General features: G+C 31.5%; 1 protein-coding gene across 1 annotated transcript; it reads right to left on the bottom strand.

Annotated features, from left to right (window-relative positions):
* Positions 1–747: 747 nt before the first annotated feature.
* On the bottom strand, positions 748–8,131 carry LOC109004194 (neutral ceramidase 2-like). The gene is made up of 10 exons (XM_035688648.1): positions 7,447–8,131; positions 6,673–7,027; positions 5,443–5,651; positions 4,459–4,815; positions 3,155–3,419; positions 2,791–3,061; positions 2,563–2,688; positions 2,007–2,070; positions 1,756–1,925; positions 748–1,539 (listed from the first exon to the last, which is right to left on the bottom strand). The coding sequence occupies exons 2-10, from the start codon at positions 7,011–7,013 to the stop codon at positions 991–993; spliced, it is 2,352 nt and encodes a 783-aa protein (XP_035544541.1). The 5' UTR covers positions 7,014–7,027; positions 7,447–8,131; the 3' UTR covers positions 748–990.
* Positions 8,132–18,729: the final 10,598 nt, after the last annotated feature.

Genomic DNA, 18,729 nt, shown 5'->3' with positions numbered 1-18,729 from the left:
AAAAGTGACATTGGTCTAATTACAAAGATTCTTTCATTTTCTAAAGAAAAATGCTACTTTGCTCACTCAACTTGCTCCTCATTTTGACACCTCATATATTTTAATTTTTCTTAAATTGTTTTCCTTTGCTTAATAGTTAAGGAATTGATTATTAGTGTATTGATATTTTTTTTATATTTTTTTAAAAATGTTTTAAAATGGTAAAAAAAATATGAATAAAAAGATTGAAAAAAAATGAAAATGTGATTTTGGCCTAACGGTCACTTGGAGTGGGCTACTCTGAGCGGCAGAGTAGCACCGATCTTTTCCTAATCACCATCTACCCTTTTCATTTTCGATAAAATTACCTCTCTTGTGATATATGATTACTCGTTTGTCTTACAAAAAATTTTATTTGCAAATCTCATTTTTTACACACCTAACATATCCCTAATGTGGAAATGTTTCACATAAGAGATTTTAAAAAATAATTCATTTTTTTTTTAATTCAAGTTGACTAGAAAAAGGGGTATTTAATCATTCCAATAATATAGTTTTTTTGGTCAAACCCTCTGTGCTTTGCCCCTTCGAGGATTCGTTCCTTGTGCTTTTACAAGTGGTAGTGTTCTTGACTGCCTCATGTTTTCTACCAATAAGGTTGGACAGAAATTCTAACGGAATAAGTCTGAAATGACTGAAGTATAGGAGGTGAAATCTGAAAAAATAGGACATGGGGCAACTTCTGAAATGAGCAAAATATGGGGGTTTGGCCAAAAAAACCCCTTATCAATATATCAATTTCCACAACATAATTTTCCATGCACTTGTCAGCCTTATCAGCATATGGCTCATAACTTGCTTATTTATAGTGTTAGTTATCCTTGAGAATTAAATTGCTGTACTTCCAGGAGCTCTCTCGCTGAGAACAAGCAGCGTAGATGATTATATACTTCTCATTGTGGGATGTGGAAAATTCTAAAAATGACTTCAATGCATATTATAGCCATATCTCTATACCACTACAAAGGCGCTAGATGAACCTGTGAAATGGCGGATTGACCAAAAAAGTGATTTTGAAGCACCAAAATGGCTTATCCGATATACACCTGAAGCCGCAGATGAAGGAATTCTCCATTCTATGGTTGCATGGCTCTGAGGACTAAGTTTTGCAGGCCTTGACCACTTAAAACGCAGACAGAAATCATCATCATCATAAGCTGGGGTCCATGTCTTTCGGTTCTGAAGGATCTCAACCAATGCAAATGTGCCCTCAGTCATAAGGTCATTTCTTGGGCAAGCGGACCAGAAGGTGACTGTAACCATTTCACCCCTTCTGAAGGTGGAATTTGGAGGAACATCAGTTTCGACATCTCCAAAGTTTATGCCGGGAGGAGTAGAGTCTATTACAACTGGTGGAAGTAAGCTAATTTGCTTGTCAAGGAGATCTGGGGGCTGCGGGCCGGGTTCAACAGTTCGGCCACTGATGAGAGCAGCCGCTAATTTTTTGAACTCTTGGATGTAAGCATCAAGTGTGTGTGGACCATACAGTGTGGAGGCTCCCTGACAATCAAAATACGAGTCAGAAGAGAATTTACGAAACCTTGGGGTTTCATTCTGTTTGAGGAAATAAAAAATGGTGTTTGTCCAGATGATTAAGCTTAAATGATGACACTAGTAGGGAAAATGAATTGTATAGCTAAAAAGCATGAGCAGCTATGCCAGATTGTTGTGAACAAGATTGTGGAAATGGAGAAAACTGAAAAGTGTGACACAAACCTCATATCTTTGCACCTTGTACTCCTCAAAGGTTGTCACGTACTGTGAATATGTATTGGTCAGCCCTGCAATGACTATATGGACATTGCTGTTAAATTCTCCATTACCTCCAGAAGTAAGCACTTTCTTGACAGCATCACGAAGGCGTCTGCCGGCCATGGTTGTAAATTCTGCAAGAAATGACATCACCAGCGACCTTACATCAATTTATGTCACCAAATCTTCTGTGCTTAATATGACAATGTTGTTACCTCCAGGAACACTAAGAATCACTAGTTGCCCTATCCGCAAAATTTGAATTGGAAGTATTGAGGGCTGCATAAGTAATTCGATTTATATGCATCAGTAACACCATTAAACCCTTGCATGATGAAATTTAAGGTATTGGCCTATTGATCTGCAGACACCAATCTATAGAAATTGATCAAAATGCTTAAACAATTATTCAAAAGATCAAACTCTAACCACCTTCGCATGATAAATGTGTTCCACTTATAGAAAATTATAACATAATGAAAATCTATGACAAAACGTTAAATGCTTCCTACTTCCGAAAATCAATTCAATTAGATTGTTGAAAGGATTCACTAAAATGTGCTCTAAGAGGGTAAGTTTAAAAAATGGCATATTGACAAACAACTTCGGCTAGTAGTCTGATTCAATATGTGAGGTTTCCAGACAGTGCCATTGACTTTGCATGGGTTTCTATGTGCAAAACCTTGACACAGTGCTACTCCACAATGTCAATGTGCTGGTTTAGGCTTCCTGGATATTTATATTAAGCTAAAAGTAAATTAAATTACTCACTGCCCAGTCATAGGGTTCCTTCATTTCCCCAGTATCAAGTAGAATAGGCTTCGGATACTGACATTTGATCTGTTCCTGACTCGGTGTTTTTATCAAGTCCCTCACCAACCTCCAGAAGGCATTCCCCTGTATATGCACCCAGGAAAATAAGCAACTGACAATGTAGGTGTTTTACCATTGAAGGGCACCGTATAAAGATGGATTAAACATGTACCGGCTACTTCCTACCTTCTCATCTCCCTGCTTGAAATCAAATGCTCCAGGACCATCAGTGGTCCCTGCAGCAAAAGAAAAGCCCAAGGCAGCTGGGCATGTTTTCGACACCTCATGACCCCCACCAACTTTAGGAAGTGAGACTTCAAGATTGGAGAAATTGAGAAATGCATGCCTGTAGTCAACTTTCCCTGTCAGCGGCTCAGTTGCTTTATCAAACAATCCAATAGCTTTTTTGAATTGCCTTTCTCCAATTATACGAGTACTCTCAAACTCATCAGGGTAACTGCCAATGATCATGAACGGTCCATAAACAATACAAGTACTAGAAAATAGAACGTTACACTTAAAAGGAATTTTAGAGTTTTAAACAACATACCCCGGTCCCCGACCATAGCATAATTCATTTTTACCATTACAGGTACTGTGATCAAAATCACAACTCAACCCGGTGTCTATGCAGTATGCACCAAGAACATTTGGGCTTACATCACCACAATTTGATTGACAGAATGCAGATACGAATTGAGGCCGGTCAGTTTGCATGAAAGCATTCCTAACCCGACTTGCAAGACTCAGAAACCTTGTTGCCGGCCGTCCTTGAGAAAACGGAAAGTAGGTGGCAAGACTCATCAACTCATTTCCTATTTCAAATTAACTGCACACAATGAAGTTGGAAGCAATTTCTGTTTCCCAAGGAAATAAAGTTCTTGTACAATATGTCATGCTATGCACCCGGTCCACATATGAAACGTTGAGTCAATCCAATCCTTGAGAGAGTGAGCATAATCCAAAAATACAATAGAGTAATTATAATTTGCACCTGCGAACTACTACCCTTTTCAATGTGCACCTAAACTACAAAATGTTGCAATATACACCCTTAGGCACTGATAGGTTTCAATGGACACTGTTCGTTAAGATTAACCTTGAAGATTATATCACATTATCTATTTTTCCTTATTGTTAGTAGTCAAACATTAACCAATGGTGCACTTTAAAACATATTGGTAGTTTGAGGGTGTGATTGCGTTTTTACCCAATTTGAAAAAGTACGATTGTTTTGAATTTAGGAGTAGGAGTCTTTAAAACAGTCTATTTGAGCTAATCGGTATTAACAAGTTCTAAGTTGGTATACGCCTAATTTCTCTACATATAGATCCTCAAGTCATATTTTCTAAATGGACCAAAGCCAATGCAAATGTATCTTCCCGGAGATTAGTTATTGATTGGTGTTGATAGTTCTCCAATCAGCATTGGTTTCAGTTGGAAGCTAGAATATAAGATTCATTGGCGTTTGTAACGCCCCAATGGAAGGCCCAAACCACATGACCTATACTCCAAAATGACTAGTTAATGATACAATTGGAGCTCCATTGGAACCTTATAAAGAGCAAGAACTTCTCCTTCCCAAGAAATGTGGGATCTCATACACCACCTACCCTTATCCATATTATATGGGGTATCTGCAATTTTCAAATTAAGTTTATAGGCAGGCTTGGTACATTAGGTTCTTATTAACATAAACTAAATGCAATTGATATCAGGCCGGCTTCCATGAGAAGAAAACGTAGATGAGCAAAGCACATAATAATTTAATGAAAGAAAATTTAACTACAACTTTGAGTAGATTTTAAATGTAATGCCCATTTGTGGGCCTTGATTTGACTAGCATTCACTTACGGTTTTTGTTGTGGTTAGGAACTATGGTTGAGACTCTACGAGGGATCTTTTCAGTTCTAAACTTCTTGAAGTAGAGAGCATCAAAATCTTCCTGAGAACTCTTCTGTTCAAACCAGTCTTCCATAAACCGTGCTGCAGCTCCTTTGTTGTCACCACTTATTAATGAGTTTGTGCGGCTCATTGAAGTTCCATGAGTAGCAAACCAGTTGAAGCTACCTACTGGTCCCCATTTATCATTTACAAACTTTAAGAGGGTCATTTCTTTGTCAACATCATACTTATATTGGGCCCGCTCTGCCGCAGGATTATTGAGATAAGCACTAGGACTACGATTCACCCCTGCATCTAAAAGCTCTCCTGTGGAACCATGAAGAAAGTCGTCATCAAGTTTCAAAATATTACGCAACATACCTTAAACAAGAAAAATTCAGAAACACGCCAAAACTCAACCTCATGAAACTAATAAGCCAGGGGAAGGAGAAAAATGCGTTATCACACACTAAGGAACATGTTTTTCGTGGACAGAAAATACCAGGTAATGTATGGAAAGTTCAAAGATACAAATATTGTAATTGATTGATCAGATACTAGTTGATTATAGTTATATAGTTAAAGCATTAGGCATTAATTGTCTCGATGCCAAAATCTCTCAAAAGGATTTTGATTATTCAGTTAAACTTCCCAAATAAAGTGGTGCACTTATCCAGCATATACATCCGCAGAACCACTTTGCTTCATCAATTAAGTATGTTCCTAACACCAAACCAAAAATAACAATAAAGCATCTTCCTTATCATTATCATCACCCAGGTAATACAGGTAAGTTGTATGCATTTTTTCTTTCTTTTACAACTATGCCTTTTGGTAAACCTTTTGGTGGAATGTGTACCACCTAATATTATCTAGGAACAAAAAGTGTATCAGTTGAGATTGAGAAGCAAATATGTTTCTTAAAGATGCAGCAAACAGAGGTATCTTCCTTACCTTTATTTACAAAAATTGACCCTGGTTGAAGCCTTTCATGAGCTTGTACAATGCTTTTCTCGATGCCGTCAACAATCACATCAAATGACTGGCGTACAAATCCAAGAGATGTTACAATATATACAACATATTGAAGATAGCCTCCAGGACCAGCATGAGTGTGGATACCACTGATGGCAACATTCTGCTCTGTATAAAGGTCCCCATACCTAAATAAATGGTAATATGTTATGATGTCAATCAGCAAGACCATCAGTAACAAGGTGAGAGCAAAAAACAAGGGGGGTGAGGATGCAAGTTCCCATGTCCTTGATGAAGTATATGTTTAGGATGTGCCAATTTCAAAGCAGATTCTTCCTTGGGGTTAAAAAAAAGTGGATTGGCTTGTCAGGCATGCTAAAAGAAACACCATCTTATCATGAGAAAATGAGAGGCTTTCTTTGCAACCATCAACATATTTAGCAAGACAGAAATGAAAGGATATAAAAAAACACTCAGAAAGTTCAGATTGTAGTTCGGGAAAGTAGGATGATGTTAAGATGAATGTCTAGGATGGAAGAGGTAGCTGGCAGTGGGAGGTAACATTTTATTGAATGGTTGAACATTTGCGTACAGTTCATACAAGATAATTGAAGAAGAGAAAAGTAGGAAGGTTTCTGGCTTGACAGAAAGACTAATTGTTCCATGATTTACATTATATTTTAGTTAAGTTTTGGGTACATGGCGTGTCTTTTTTAGATATTATTGAGTTAATTATAAAATCAGCCTGTGGGATTTCGCCGGTTTACAAATCACTCATTCAGTTTCATTTTTTGATGAGTTACTCCCTTGCTATGCAAATTTTTGCAATTAGCTCCCTTAGTCCATCTTCTGTCAATTCGTTTAACGGCCGGCCAATCAGAGTGCGACACGTAGCACACTTTTTGTTATTTTTAAAGAAGTGTGCCATGTGCCACTCTGTGATTGGCCTGCTGTTAAACGAATTGGCAGAAAATGGATGGAGGGACCTGATTGTAAAAAATTGCATACCTCCTCTTGATAGGAGTCTAGCTAAAATTTTACCTACAAAAGAAGCAAATGTCCAAATATGCTAGGTGATATTTATAGCATGTAAGCATTGATTAATATTCAAAAAAGGTTCATGCCGTGTTTCAGTTCAGTTAATGAACGGATATTGCTGCAGTGAAGGGAAAAAAAATGGAAGATTGAAGCATAATGTGAGTTCTATACCTTACTTTAAGTCTCTCGAGCACTTTAATTGTAACAATTTGTGAGGCCATGCAAGCATCAAGATTTACAAATGCTAAACGGTTCCCCTTAGGATCTACCACAATAAAAGTTCGAGCTCGCAACCGGAAGTGAAGTCCAGATGCAATTTGATCCAAATCTGCATAACCCATCATATTAACATCTGCAGCAGGCCCTGTTATGTCATAGCTTCCAAGACCGATCAAGTAATTGGAAGCTGATAAAGCCACTCCAATATCATATTGTAAGAATGATAAGAAAATCAGGAACGAGATTGTTGCAGATGGCCAATGCGTAAGGCCACCATAGAGAAAACCAAGCATCCCAGTGCCCTCTTCTGAAAAAAAACAAAGTAAAAATAAAAATCCATCTTTTCATTCTTCACCTCTCCAAAAGAGGAAAGACAAACCATGAGAAGATATCAATTCATTCATGCATATATATCACTAACTTGTAACATCAAAGTATCTACTAGCCAGCATAAAACTTTGATTATGAAAAGCAATATCAACAAATGGCATCTCAAAAGAGCACAAAAGTCCAAGGATTTATTAAGTAAATATCATGAATTGAGAACTTGCATTTCTTCGATACAAAACTAGCTATGCGCTATCACAATCCGTCAATTCAAGTCCACGGCATTCATGTCATGAATTCTCAACTCATGATCCAACTCTTCTATACAAATCCAGAATTTTATAAACGAAAATAAAATCAGAGAACACAAGCCAAATATAAGAGACTTTTTTGAGTTACCTTAACGCATAAAATATGAACTCAACTCAGAGCCACAATGGGAAGAAGAGTTTCAACAGAGACTTATAAATATACATGTTGTACACAGAGGAAAGTGAGAAGAAGGTGAAGAACTCAACACATCACAAAGTGACAAACCCCAAATTTGTCCACTGTGGGTCACTGGGGTCGGCGAGAAGATAGAATCTCTTTCAACCTTTTCTCTCCCGCAGGATAAGAGGCCGTGAATAATGTCGGAACCAACGTCGGAATCCTATGACCAATATATTTGTACTGAAAGAAATTCGTAATCTTGCTGGTTGCTTCGATTGAAACGGGCAGTGCTCCACTGCCAAGTATTCCTGTTGTTTGGGACCGTAGAGTTCACAAAAGTAGGGTGGAGTTTTGGACTCGCATTCAATGTAGTAGGTAGAAACCTTGAATAATGTCGGTGCCAGATGCAATGTAAACTCCACATTGAATTTGCATAATCAGAATCCTCTAAGGGAGCAGGGAGCCTGAAAAATGGCCCAGCAATAAGTCTGATGTAGAAGGAGCTAGCACCAGCCCAAGAGGAGAGATCGATGCTCAGGGAGAACCATTCTCGGGTGACAACGGCAATTTGGCGGTACGCTTCAAGCTAAACAAACCAAAGTGATGATATTTATGTATGGAATAGAATAAACTCTTGAAGATCAGTCTTTCTTGTTTATTAGATATTATTATGTTTGGGTGCACTTGGTAGTTTACATTCTCATGTAAACAGCTCATCTTATAGACATGGGAAGGCCCATAAGGAGCCCAAAACGCAGCACCGATAGAAGGGGGAATAAGGGCTTTTGTCCCAGGCACATCTTCAAGTTAAATGATACATCAACTATTAATATACAGCTTTAACACCATCAAAATTAAAATAATAATAATAATAATAATAATTTTATCATTTCGACTCTATGATCTTGTGTTTGAATTAAAAATGAAAAAGAAATTAATTTTTTTTAATACCAATTGTGTTATATTAGTTGTTGTATTATTATATACCACGAGGCCAATCCATAAAAAAGGCTTATAAAAGCTACAAGCAAAAGAATATGATCAATGTTAGATACAGTCTTCATTTACAGATTGCAATGTAAGTCTAAATAATTTTATCTTTAAAATTACAAAATGATCTCTCTTAAAATGATGTTTTTTCTTATTTAATAAAAGATCTGTACATACAATCTCTAAGTGAGGACTACAAATAAAATTTCTCAAGGAATATATCAGAAAAGATAATGTCAGGCCATGTACATAGGGCCTCTAAAAAATAGTAAACAAAGTCCTAAACTTTATTTATGATGAACAGGACTACATCCTATCCCTCAGCAAAAATAAAAGAAAAATATTAGTATATCTACTCATTTTGACCACTCATATATTTAATTTTTTTTAAAAAAAAAAATTCTTAATAATTAAAGAAGTGACTATTAACATATTAGTATTTTTTATTTTTTAAATATATTTAAAAAATATTTAAAATAATATATATATATATATAATTTACACTAGGCGGCATGGAGAGTGAACACATAATGGTGGGCATAGTAGCACCACTCAAAATAAAATCATGATGACAAGACCAACTTGGCATAAGAAGAAGCAGTTTGTGAGTGAGGTTTGAAAAAGCACTTTGAATTTATGTTTCTTGCATGCATAGACTAAGCACATTTGGGATAAGAATTATGAGATGAATATGTGTTAATGGTTTGGTGGGTAAAGAATGCTAATCTGCCAAACTATTGTGGGATTATCTTGACCCAATTAGGTAAAGCACCAATTCGTTTAATTAATTATGTCCATTTACATCATTCAGTAATAACGTTTTATTTGAGAATGGAAAATCATACCCACACTCGACTAAATCTATTTAAAAAAATTATGAAAAATAATATCCTCAATGTTAGGGATGGCTAACCACCAATTGGGTCATGAAGAATAGTTGGGACAAGTTGACCATCCTAATCAATCCTGTGGGCGGCCGATGCCGCTGACCACCTCATGGGTGGTTCTCGCTACCTTTACATGTCAGGTCATGGCTAGAGCCTCATGCGGAAAATTATTTCATACGATTTTCGGGAAAATCATCTCAATGACAAGTCTACAACCTAAAAGATCCCAAGTCATTACGACAAACTAGAACCTCAAAATACCTCTGCAACATGACTTTCAAGTCTTAACAAAGAGTTTTGCTATACATCAATCACTATTTATCTCTACATTTTACATCTCAAATTTTTTTTTTCATATGGTATAGGATAATAAACAGTGACCGATGAAAATAATTATTTTTCAACAAAAATATGGTATTGAAAATAAGGTGTGTACCCCACTTTTACATGCGTGATAGAACAACCTTGACTATTAGGGGTGTAACCGGTCCGGTTTTGGATAAAATCTATGACCGAACCGGTATGTACCGGTTTTGTATTTTTCAAAACCGATTACGCACCGGTTACCCTCCTAAACCGGTATTCCGGTTTCCGGTATGGTCCGGTCCGGTTTTCCGGTTTTTTTAAAATATAAATTTCACAATTTGTCATTAAAAATTTATTTATAAAAAAAAAAAAAATTTGATTTAAAAAAAACTGTTTTATACTTTTATTAATATATTAGACTATATAATAGTATTAATATTAGACTATTGGTATAGTTATAAGTTATATATTAGTATTAATTATAAACTTTTAATGATTTAGTATTAACATTTTATGTAATAATTTATAAATTATAATAAGAAATTATTTCATATATGAATATATATGTTATATATAAAATTTCACACAAAAATTTATAATTATACATTATATATAAAACTTATATATATTAATATTTAATATATATAAAATATTTTGTATAAAACTTATATATAAAAATATTATTTTTTATTTTTTTTTAATCAACCGGTCCAGTCCAGTCCAAAAAATTCCGGAACCGGAACCGGCCGGTTTTTACGTTTTAAAAACCGGTTCCGGACAGGATCGATTCAAAATCGGTAAAACCGGTCCGGTTCGGTTCAGTTTTCCGATTTGAATTTACACCCCTATTGACTATAGTATAGTGATTTGATAGTGTCATGGACTAAGATTTCATTAGTGGGAGGTCACTAAGATTTCATTAGTGGGAGGTCCATTTCCATTTCCATTTCCACTCTCCGCAACTCCCAATTCCATTCCAATTGTAATTGACAGATGGACTCTTTAGCACCCATAAAATATATTATATAATTATCTTTATATAAAATATATCATTGAAATCGAAAATAAAATTAGAGAAAGATCCCAATCATCACTTCCTTGATTTTATACAATATATATAAACCCACAAAAACAGGGCCGGATACATGCTATCATAGACGATCTTGTGGTACACGTACGAGTTGAGTGACATTTGTTTTGCTTAGTTTTTTTGAATAAATATAGATAGAAGTCACTATTAAGAGCATTCATTTTGTATACATGATGTGACATTATCTAGACTACATATCTCTCTAAGTGAGTATTGAGAACAATCAGCTAGAAGTAACCACGCAGTGAATATAAAGTGTACACTATTATAATGTCTTCTCTCTAACGTTACTCTAATTTTTTTAGTTTATTTTGGATGCACGCGCATTAGACTGATACAGGCATGTACACCCTTGGCGGTGCCATATGTTGCCATTATAAGTAGCGTTGCTTGTATGGGTTGTTTTTTGTCACAAAGTTACAAATAAAATTATTAATGATTCTTTCTATTAATTAATTAATTAGTCCATCTAAATTTAATATTATTAAGGCATGATTATTGACAAAATACATTCCACTTTAGTTACTGTCTTCATTACTACATCTACACATTGCCAACACAAAAACAAAAAACAAAAAAACAAAAACATTATGGTTAAAAACATTATTGTGTGCACCAATCTCCAATGAAATGAAGCTCTCTACATTTGTCTCTCTCCCTTTTTTGGTTCAATAAAATATGCAATTTATTCCGACGGCAAACTTTATTATTAGTATTATTATTTTTTGAAAATTTGGTCTCTTGAGTGCATATAATTATTTTTTGACTTGAGTTTGGTGACGGAATTTTTTAACATAGGGATGAAGTTAGAATTAAAGTACCAAACCATTTTAGAAGTAAGATTTTTTTTTCCTTAAAAAGAAGTTGAAAAATAATCATAAAATCATATTAATTTAGGAAAAATAATTTAACAACAAAAAAATTATATAAAAGTAAACTCATAAATTGATATGGCTTGATGTAGTATGTCAGATTGTAAAATCATTTTTATTTTAAAGTAAATCTAACAGATTTTATGAAATAGGTTTACTTTGTGTAATTTTTTTGTGTTTATAGCAGTTCTCTTATTTTTATTATTATTTATTTTATTTTATTCTCATTAAACTAATTGAATTATTCTAGTTATCATTCATATACCACATATTTGTTATAGAAAAAATGAAAAAGAAAATTAAAATAGATGTGGTATGTTGAAATTATAAGTAGAAGTGTTCGTTAATTTAACAAGTTGTATTAAGATCTCGTTTGGATTCAGAAATGAATTGAGATGATTTTAAATGAGTTAAATATAATATTGTTAAAATATTATTTTTAATAATATTATTATTATAATATTTAAAAATTTTAAATTATTTATTATATTTTATATAAAAATTAAAAAAATTTATAATAATAAAATGAGACAAAACAAGAGAATTTCGAAACCAAAGAAAACCTCTAATGACAGAAACGGATTACAACTTAATTGCATTATATTGAAGAATAAATAAATTATTAATTATATATTTAAATTTATATAATTTATTAAATCCTCCGACAATGGAGCCGGACAACGTGCAAGCTTTTACACTCGGATTTAAGATTCTCTCCGCGTTGAAGTCGTCATTTCATTATCATACCAGTATGGCAGTGGGCACCGCACTCTGTGAGAAAACACCCCACACACCGCAACCCATAACAATCAATGGTCTCTCACGTCCCATCACCGTTAGCTTCCCGTCAAACCAACCTGCCGCTGTGATTGAAGTCAGATCCTACAGGCATTACCGAATCTAACGGTAACTCTTGTGAGTACGTGGAGGCATTACGCTACGGGGACACAACTAAGCCATGTGGGGCTAAGAGAGTGGTACACGTGTCGTATTGAATTTCCAATAAATATATTTTTTAAACTGATGAATTGGATCGATGATTTATATTATTTTATTTTAAGAAAATTTTTAATGATTAAAAAAGTAAATATTATTAAATTTTCAATATATATTTTTAAATATTTTAAAATGTTTTGAAAAAGAAATTCCAATTACTATAATTGAAACTCTCATTCAAATAAAATATGATTTTTTTGTATAATTTATAAAAAATAAATTCAATCAATCAACATAATTGTATACTTTAATTAAAAATAAATTTGATTTTATAAAAAATTAAATCCTCTTTTACTCTTTGAATTAATTTTTATAAAATTAAATTAATTTTAAATCTATTTATATGATTATATTGATCGATTAAATTTATTTATTTTTAAATTATGTAAAATAATTATATTTTAAATATTTTAAATTAGATTAAAAAAACTAATTGGACTGTAGTAAAGGTTATAGTCATGTCTTGGCAAAAAAACAAGTCAAGTCAAACGATTGAAAACGACAGCACGGGAGTTTCAAAGAACGCGGATCGAGGAACGTTCCAATCTACCAGGTACAATACGGATGTGGGTACGAGAATTTGTTTCGTGCCCACATATATCCATCCATATCTAAACTGCCCCTGTAAACAAATGTATTTCCAGTCCAGTCCTAAACGTGGCGGCGAGTCTAAGCTCATATTTATAATATATAGTTTTTTTTTTTTTTATAAAATATTTATAATATATAGTTGAATGATCAAGTTTAGATTCTAATAAAAAAAATTTAGGCTTTTCGGAACGGCGTGACAAGGGGGTATTGGAAAGTTCTATTTTCACGTCTAAATTCGGAACATTTGAGACAGACATTGAATTGTAAACAAATAATTTTTATTTTTATTTTTATTTTTATTTTTTAGATTTTGAGATAGAAAATAATACACATACTATCATTTTTATTTAAATGAAGGGGATTTATATAAAATAACTTATAATCTCGTTACTCAAAAATTCTTTGAAAAATCCACTCCTTTTAATAAACTCCCTTAAGAGGATTTTTTTTTTTTTTTCAATGTCTTAAACCTCTAAAAAAATTGAAGTAACCATTGACTTTAAGAAATTTGCAATAACCCATAATTTTCACACAAAATCTAAAAATATGCATATTCAAGATTTTTGTTAAAAATTTAAATTTAAAAAATCTAGAAATTCTCTCAAAATTTAAATTTTTTACCCAATTTTCTTAATTAATAAAATATCATTTTCTAAAATTCTTCTCTCCAATCTTCATTGAGTATATTTAAGACATGTTTGGGAGTGAAATGAGAATTTTATATTTTGTTTGAGAGTTTAAAATATTGTGTTTTAATATTATCATTATTTTGTGATTTAAAAAATGTGAATTGAGATTTAAAAAAGTTAAATTATTTATTATATTTTATAAGGAGATTTGAAAAATATGTAATGATGAGATGAGAATTTTGTATCTCATCCCACCCCCAAAACTGCCCGAACTACTTATTTATTATTTATCTTTAGATACTTATTTTATTTTCAAATAGGTTTATCATTTTTATGTTCAGCGATGGATTCTTGGCTTTGCCCACAAAAAGGAAAATAATAAGATTAAAAAAATAAAAAATAAAAATAGAAAGGTTAAGTACTGGGGAAGAACCTAATTATAACATGGCTACTGTCTGTAGACAATTAGCCCACAAGATTTTAATGTTATGCATTTGTTTCAACATTGTCGGCAAAGGATGATTTTAATTACCTATATATACCAAACAATCATAATCTCTTCTGCTTGCACCTTTTACGCATCTTCACGAATCCCATATGGCTCTCATGTACCTAATATTTTCATATGATTTAATTTGAGATATGCCTTAAACTCTTATTTTGCAGTTAAAAAAATATTTTAATTATAAGTCGTGAGAATGACATACCCTCCACACCGTGATAATATCTTATTTATAATAATAAATTTAATTTTTAAAAAAAATTATATTCATCATTTTTATATTATATATTTAATTTAATTTTTTAATTTTTAATTTTTAATTTTTTTTCTTTAACAAATATGTAGTGTAGAGACAATGAGGAGAATAACTCCAAATAATTTAAAAATCAAAATAATAAATCATCATATTCATAAGAGCTTTGCTAACCAGTCGCTTATACCACATACCATATTTATTTTAACTTATTTTATATTTTATTTTTATTAAATTAATTGAATTTTTTTACTCATTATTTTTATATTATATATTTGTTAAGAGAAAAAAATCAAAATATAAAAAATTAAAATAAGTGTGTGGTTTAGGGAATCAGAAATGATGAATAGAAGATCATGAACTCAATTCATGATAAACGTTTAGATGCTATTATCAAGGTTTATTAAATAAATATGTTTAGTTTGATGTGGACACCTCAGATCAGAACCCTCCTAAGTCCTAACAGTCCTGTCATTGGTGTTCTAAACTGCATAATACACGCTTTTGCTTCTACGTCTTAAACAGCATTAATCATGAATCGAGGCGAAAGTAAGGGCTATGATAAGAGTTGTGAAGGAACTTGGGCTATGCATATCAGCTCGATGATTGAGAGAGAGAGAGAGAGAGAGAGATTTGCTATAGTTTGCTATCAGTATTAAGAAATACTTTTAGCTAAAAAAGCAATCTCATGACAAACGTAAATTATTATAAGGAAATTGTTTATTTTTTGTTAATTATTTCTTATCAAAATGATTATTTTTTATTAAAATAAGTTTATTTTTGTCTTAAATAGTTATTTTTGTTGTAAATAATTCATCATAAATATTCATTTTTCTTGTAATAAATTTACAAACTGACATTACTTAATATGATACGTCACATTATAAATTTATTTTTATTATAAAATAGATCTAACGGATCCTATTAAGTTACGTCAATTTTTGAATTTACTTTTATATAATCTCTTTATGTTTGTAACAAATCTCGACATATAATATTTATTATTATTGATATAAATATTTTAGATATTATTAAACGAACAATAAATATAATAAGACTTATTTCATTTCATGTGTCTCATTCAAATCATTAAATTCGGTCAATATGAACTTGAGCGAATCTTTTCTCAATATTGATATCCAAGTTTAATAATTTTAAAGTTGAAATATTGATGATTTTATTAGACTTAAATTATATGTAATGGGTTCTATTAGATAAGTTTGGTTATTGAAATTGATTAGAAGCTTTTAATTAAGTATGTATTATGTATTTCATGCATCTCACATTGTATAAGACACGTAAGCATTTATAAGATCAAGTGTAAGATAAGCTCATGACAATTAATCAGATGTCTATTCAGATGCATGATACCAATGTAATTTATGGATGAATGTGCAAGCCACGAATCTAAGCGTGGTCCACCATAATATGTTAAAATACTATTAGGGATTCCCTTTGTAGCCACAAGATGTGGAGTTGATGCACAACCTTGCACACAAAGTTAAGTGTGTGAGGCAATATGATAAGTAAGACAAGTCAGATAGACCAATATAAGTCATGCATGTCATAAGCATACGTATGAATTATTATGATTTTAATTATAAGTATGAAATATTTTATGAAAAATCTTATGTTAAATATATTTATATTATGATGGGTTTCTTACTGAGTTTTCAACTCATTTTAATTGTTTTATGTTTTTAAACCACCCAAAGTCAAAATATTTATGAATGTAGAGATGCAGGACGGGAAGTGGTCCAGTGAGGTGTGAGAGTGGCTTAGATCATATACAGAGATTTTAAGTTATGATTTTTATAGTACAGATTTTAAAAAATTTTAATAAATACTTTCACGCACTCTCTCTTATAATCTCAATATTTTAATAAAGAATAATGATTTTATTTATAAAATTTTTATACCTGACACTTCCTTTAAAATAAAAAAAAATATTTTTAAATCAATGTTAGTTGTAATGCTCCGGCTCTTGTGATTTTCTGATAAAAAAAATAAAGCATTTCTTTACTATGGGGAGCGGGATGTTTCCTTGTATGTCATGATTAAACAACGTTGATAAGTGAAAGTAAAGACTTTGAAATATTTAGTTAGGAGACGTTTGGATTTGAAGATGACTTGAGATAAGTTGAGATGGATTGTAAATAGTAATAAAATTTGTGAGTTAAAGTTATTGAATAGTAATAAATAATAATGAGATTAATTGAGATAAATTGAAATGAAGCGTGAAACATTCCCTAAAGGCTTTGAAATATTTTCGGATTGTGAGTTGAGGGGCTCGACTCTTGAGCTCTGCCTGATTAGTTCGCGATGATTGAAGTTGTAGGTTTTGGCGTCTACATGCATTAATTATGATATTATAGTTTTTAGGTACGTAGTATTATCGTTCAATAATAGCCACACGATAGCTGCAAATCTAGGGTACATTATAACCAATTGACTGCCTATAAATATATATATATATATATATATCTTGAATTTCTTTTGGTACGTAAAATTCATTAAGAAAGTTTCAATTAAGTATATATAATAATATCAATGGGCACACTGATGTTGTAAAAAAAGTCTTAACAAAAGTTAAACCAATAACATACTATATATGTCTATCACTATAACAAGAAAGATACATATATATATATATATATATATATATATCTATAAGAAGTCTCGTAAGCTACTCAGTTAATACAATTAGAAGTTTTTTTAGAGTCTCTATGTTCTTAATTGCTATATCGTTATTAAAAGAGACAATAAAAAAGAGTCATGTTATGCAATTTGTTTATGATAGAGTGAGAAATAGCCCATAAATGATTTGTATGAGCTCGAAATAAATAAGTTTCATATAAGTTATAATAAAAAAATAGATCTACTTTTTAAAGTATTAAAAAAAAAACTAATCTTTATTAGTTAGACTTTTTTTTTATAAAATATTTTTTATATAACTTATTTATTTGAGACTTATATTTAACATTACTCGTCCATAAAATATAAAAAAAAAGTCTACTTTCCCAAATTGACACTTCCATTTGACAGTTGATTAATTTTTTTATTTAATAATTAAAAAAATGATTTTAAATATATTAATGTATTTTTTTATTTTTAAATATATTTAAATATATTAAAAAATATAAAAAAAAAAATTACCACACCCAACGGTCAAAATGGGGCGACAGAGTAGCCGCACCCTGATAGCGTTGTGCTCATACCGTATAAAGTATACAGATGTCGTCGTCAAAGGGAGACCGAGAAATTTGCACTTATCTCGTAAAAGAAAACAAGTAATACAACTCAACACGCCAAATGAAAAATGGTCCGTTGCTTATCTTGAATTTCATTTGTTTTATTTTTTTAACAAAATCTCATTCTTCAACACTCTTCAGTCTTCATACCATGCATTGGCGGAACCAAGTGGAGACCATAGGAACGATCAGGTGAATTTCTTTTCTTTTCTTTTTGCTTAGAGGTTTTTGGTTTTTTAGATAAGATTAGATTAATTGAGATGAAAATTAAAAGTTGAATAAAATATTATTCTAAAATATTTTTTTAATATTATTTTTGTTTTAAAATTTAAAAAAAATTAAATTTTTTATTTTATTTTATGGTAAAATTTAAAAAAATTATAATAATGAAATGAAATGAACTGAAAATAATTGTGAAAACAAACAAAAAGTAAAAGTGATATAGTCTCTTTAGTCGATTTTTTTTCCTCCATGAAAAAAATACATGAACAAAAAATTTGATGCAACTTATTATTTTCCTCAACATTACAAATTTTAATACGACCAATTTATACTTTGAATACATATGAAATGAAATTGCATCTATATATAATATGTATTTTTTTATATATTTATATATTCATACACAACTACATATACACAAATGTACATATGAAGATAAAAACAACCATAATTTTTTCCAACCAAAATCGATTAAAACCCAATCAAATAATTCCAATATATTTTATAAATATTAAATAATATTTTATTTAACTTATATAAAATTATCTCATCTCTTCTCACACTCCAAACGAGCGAGCCCTGACAAAATTTTTAATAATTATTGAACCGTCTTTTCTGACGTGTCTATATATTATTATATACAAAGAACTTTTGTTGTAAA

The sequence above is a fragment of the Juglans regia genome, chromosome 3, assembly GCF_001411555.2.
Source record: "Juglans regia cultivar Chandler chromosome 3, Walnut 2.0, whole genome shotgun sequence".
Lineage (NCBI taxonomy): Eukaryota > Viridiplantae > Streptophyta > Magnoliopsida > Fagales > Juglandaceae > Juglans > Juglans regia.
The sequence above is the reverse complement of the archived record's forward strand: the minus strand, read 5'-3'. Positions and strand labels throughout refer to the sequence as shown.

What these genes read in the sequence shown, in the direction of transcription:
- LOC109004194 (XM_035688648.1), bottom strand. Translation starts at nt 7,013, where the DNA reads ATGCTTGGTTTTCTCTATGGTGGCCTTACGCATTGGCCATCTGCAACA. An exon ending in TCAAGCAGGGAGATGAGAAG is followed by an intron (nt 2,689 to 2,790) that starts GTAGGAAGTAGC and finishes GTGCATATACAG; the next exon opens with GGGAATGCCTTCTGGAGGTT. An exon ending in ACAAGGTGCAAAGATATGAG is followed by an intron (nt 1,540 to 1,755) that starts GTTTGTGTCACA and finishes TTTGATTGTCAG; the next exon opens with GGAGCCTCCACACTGTATGG.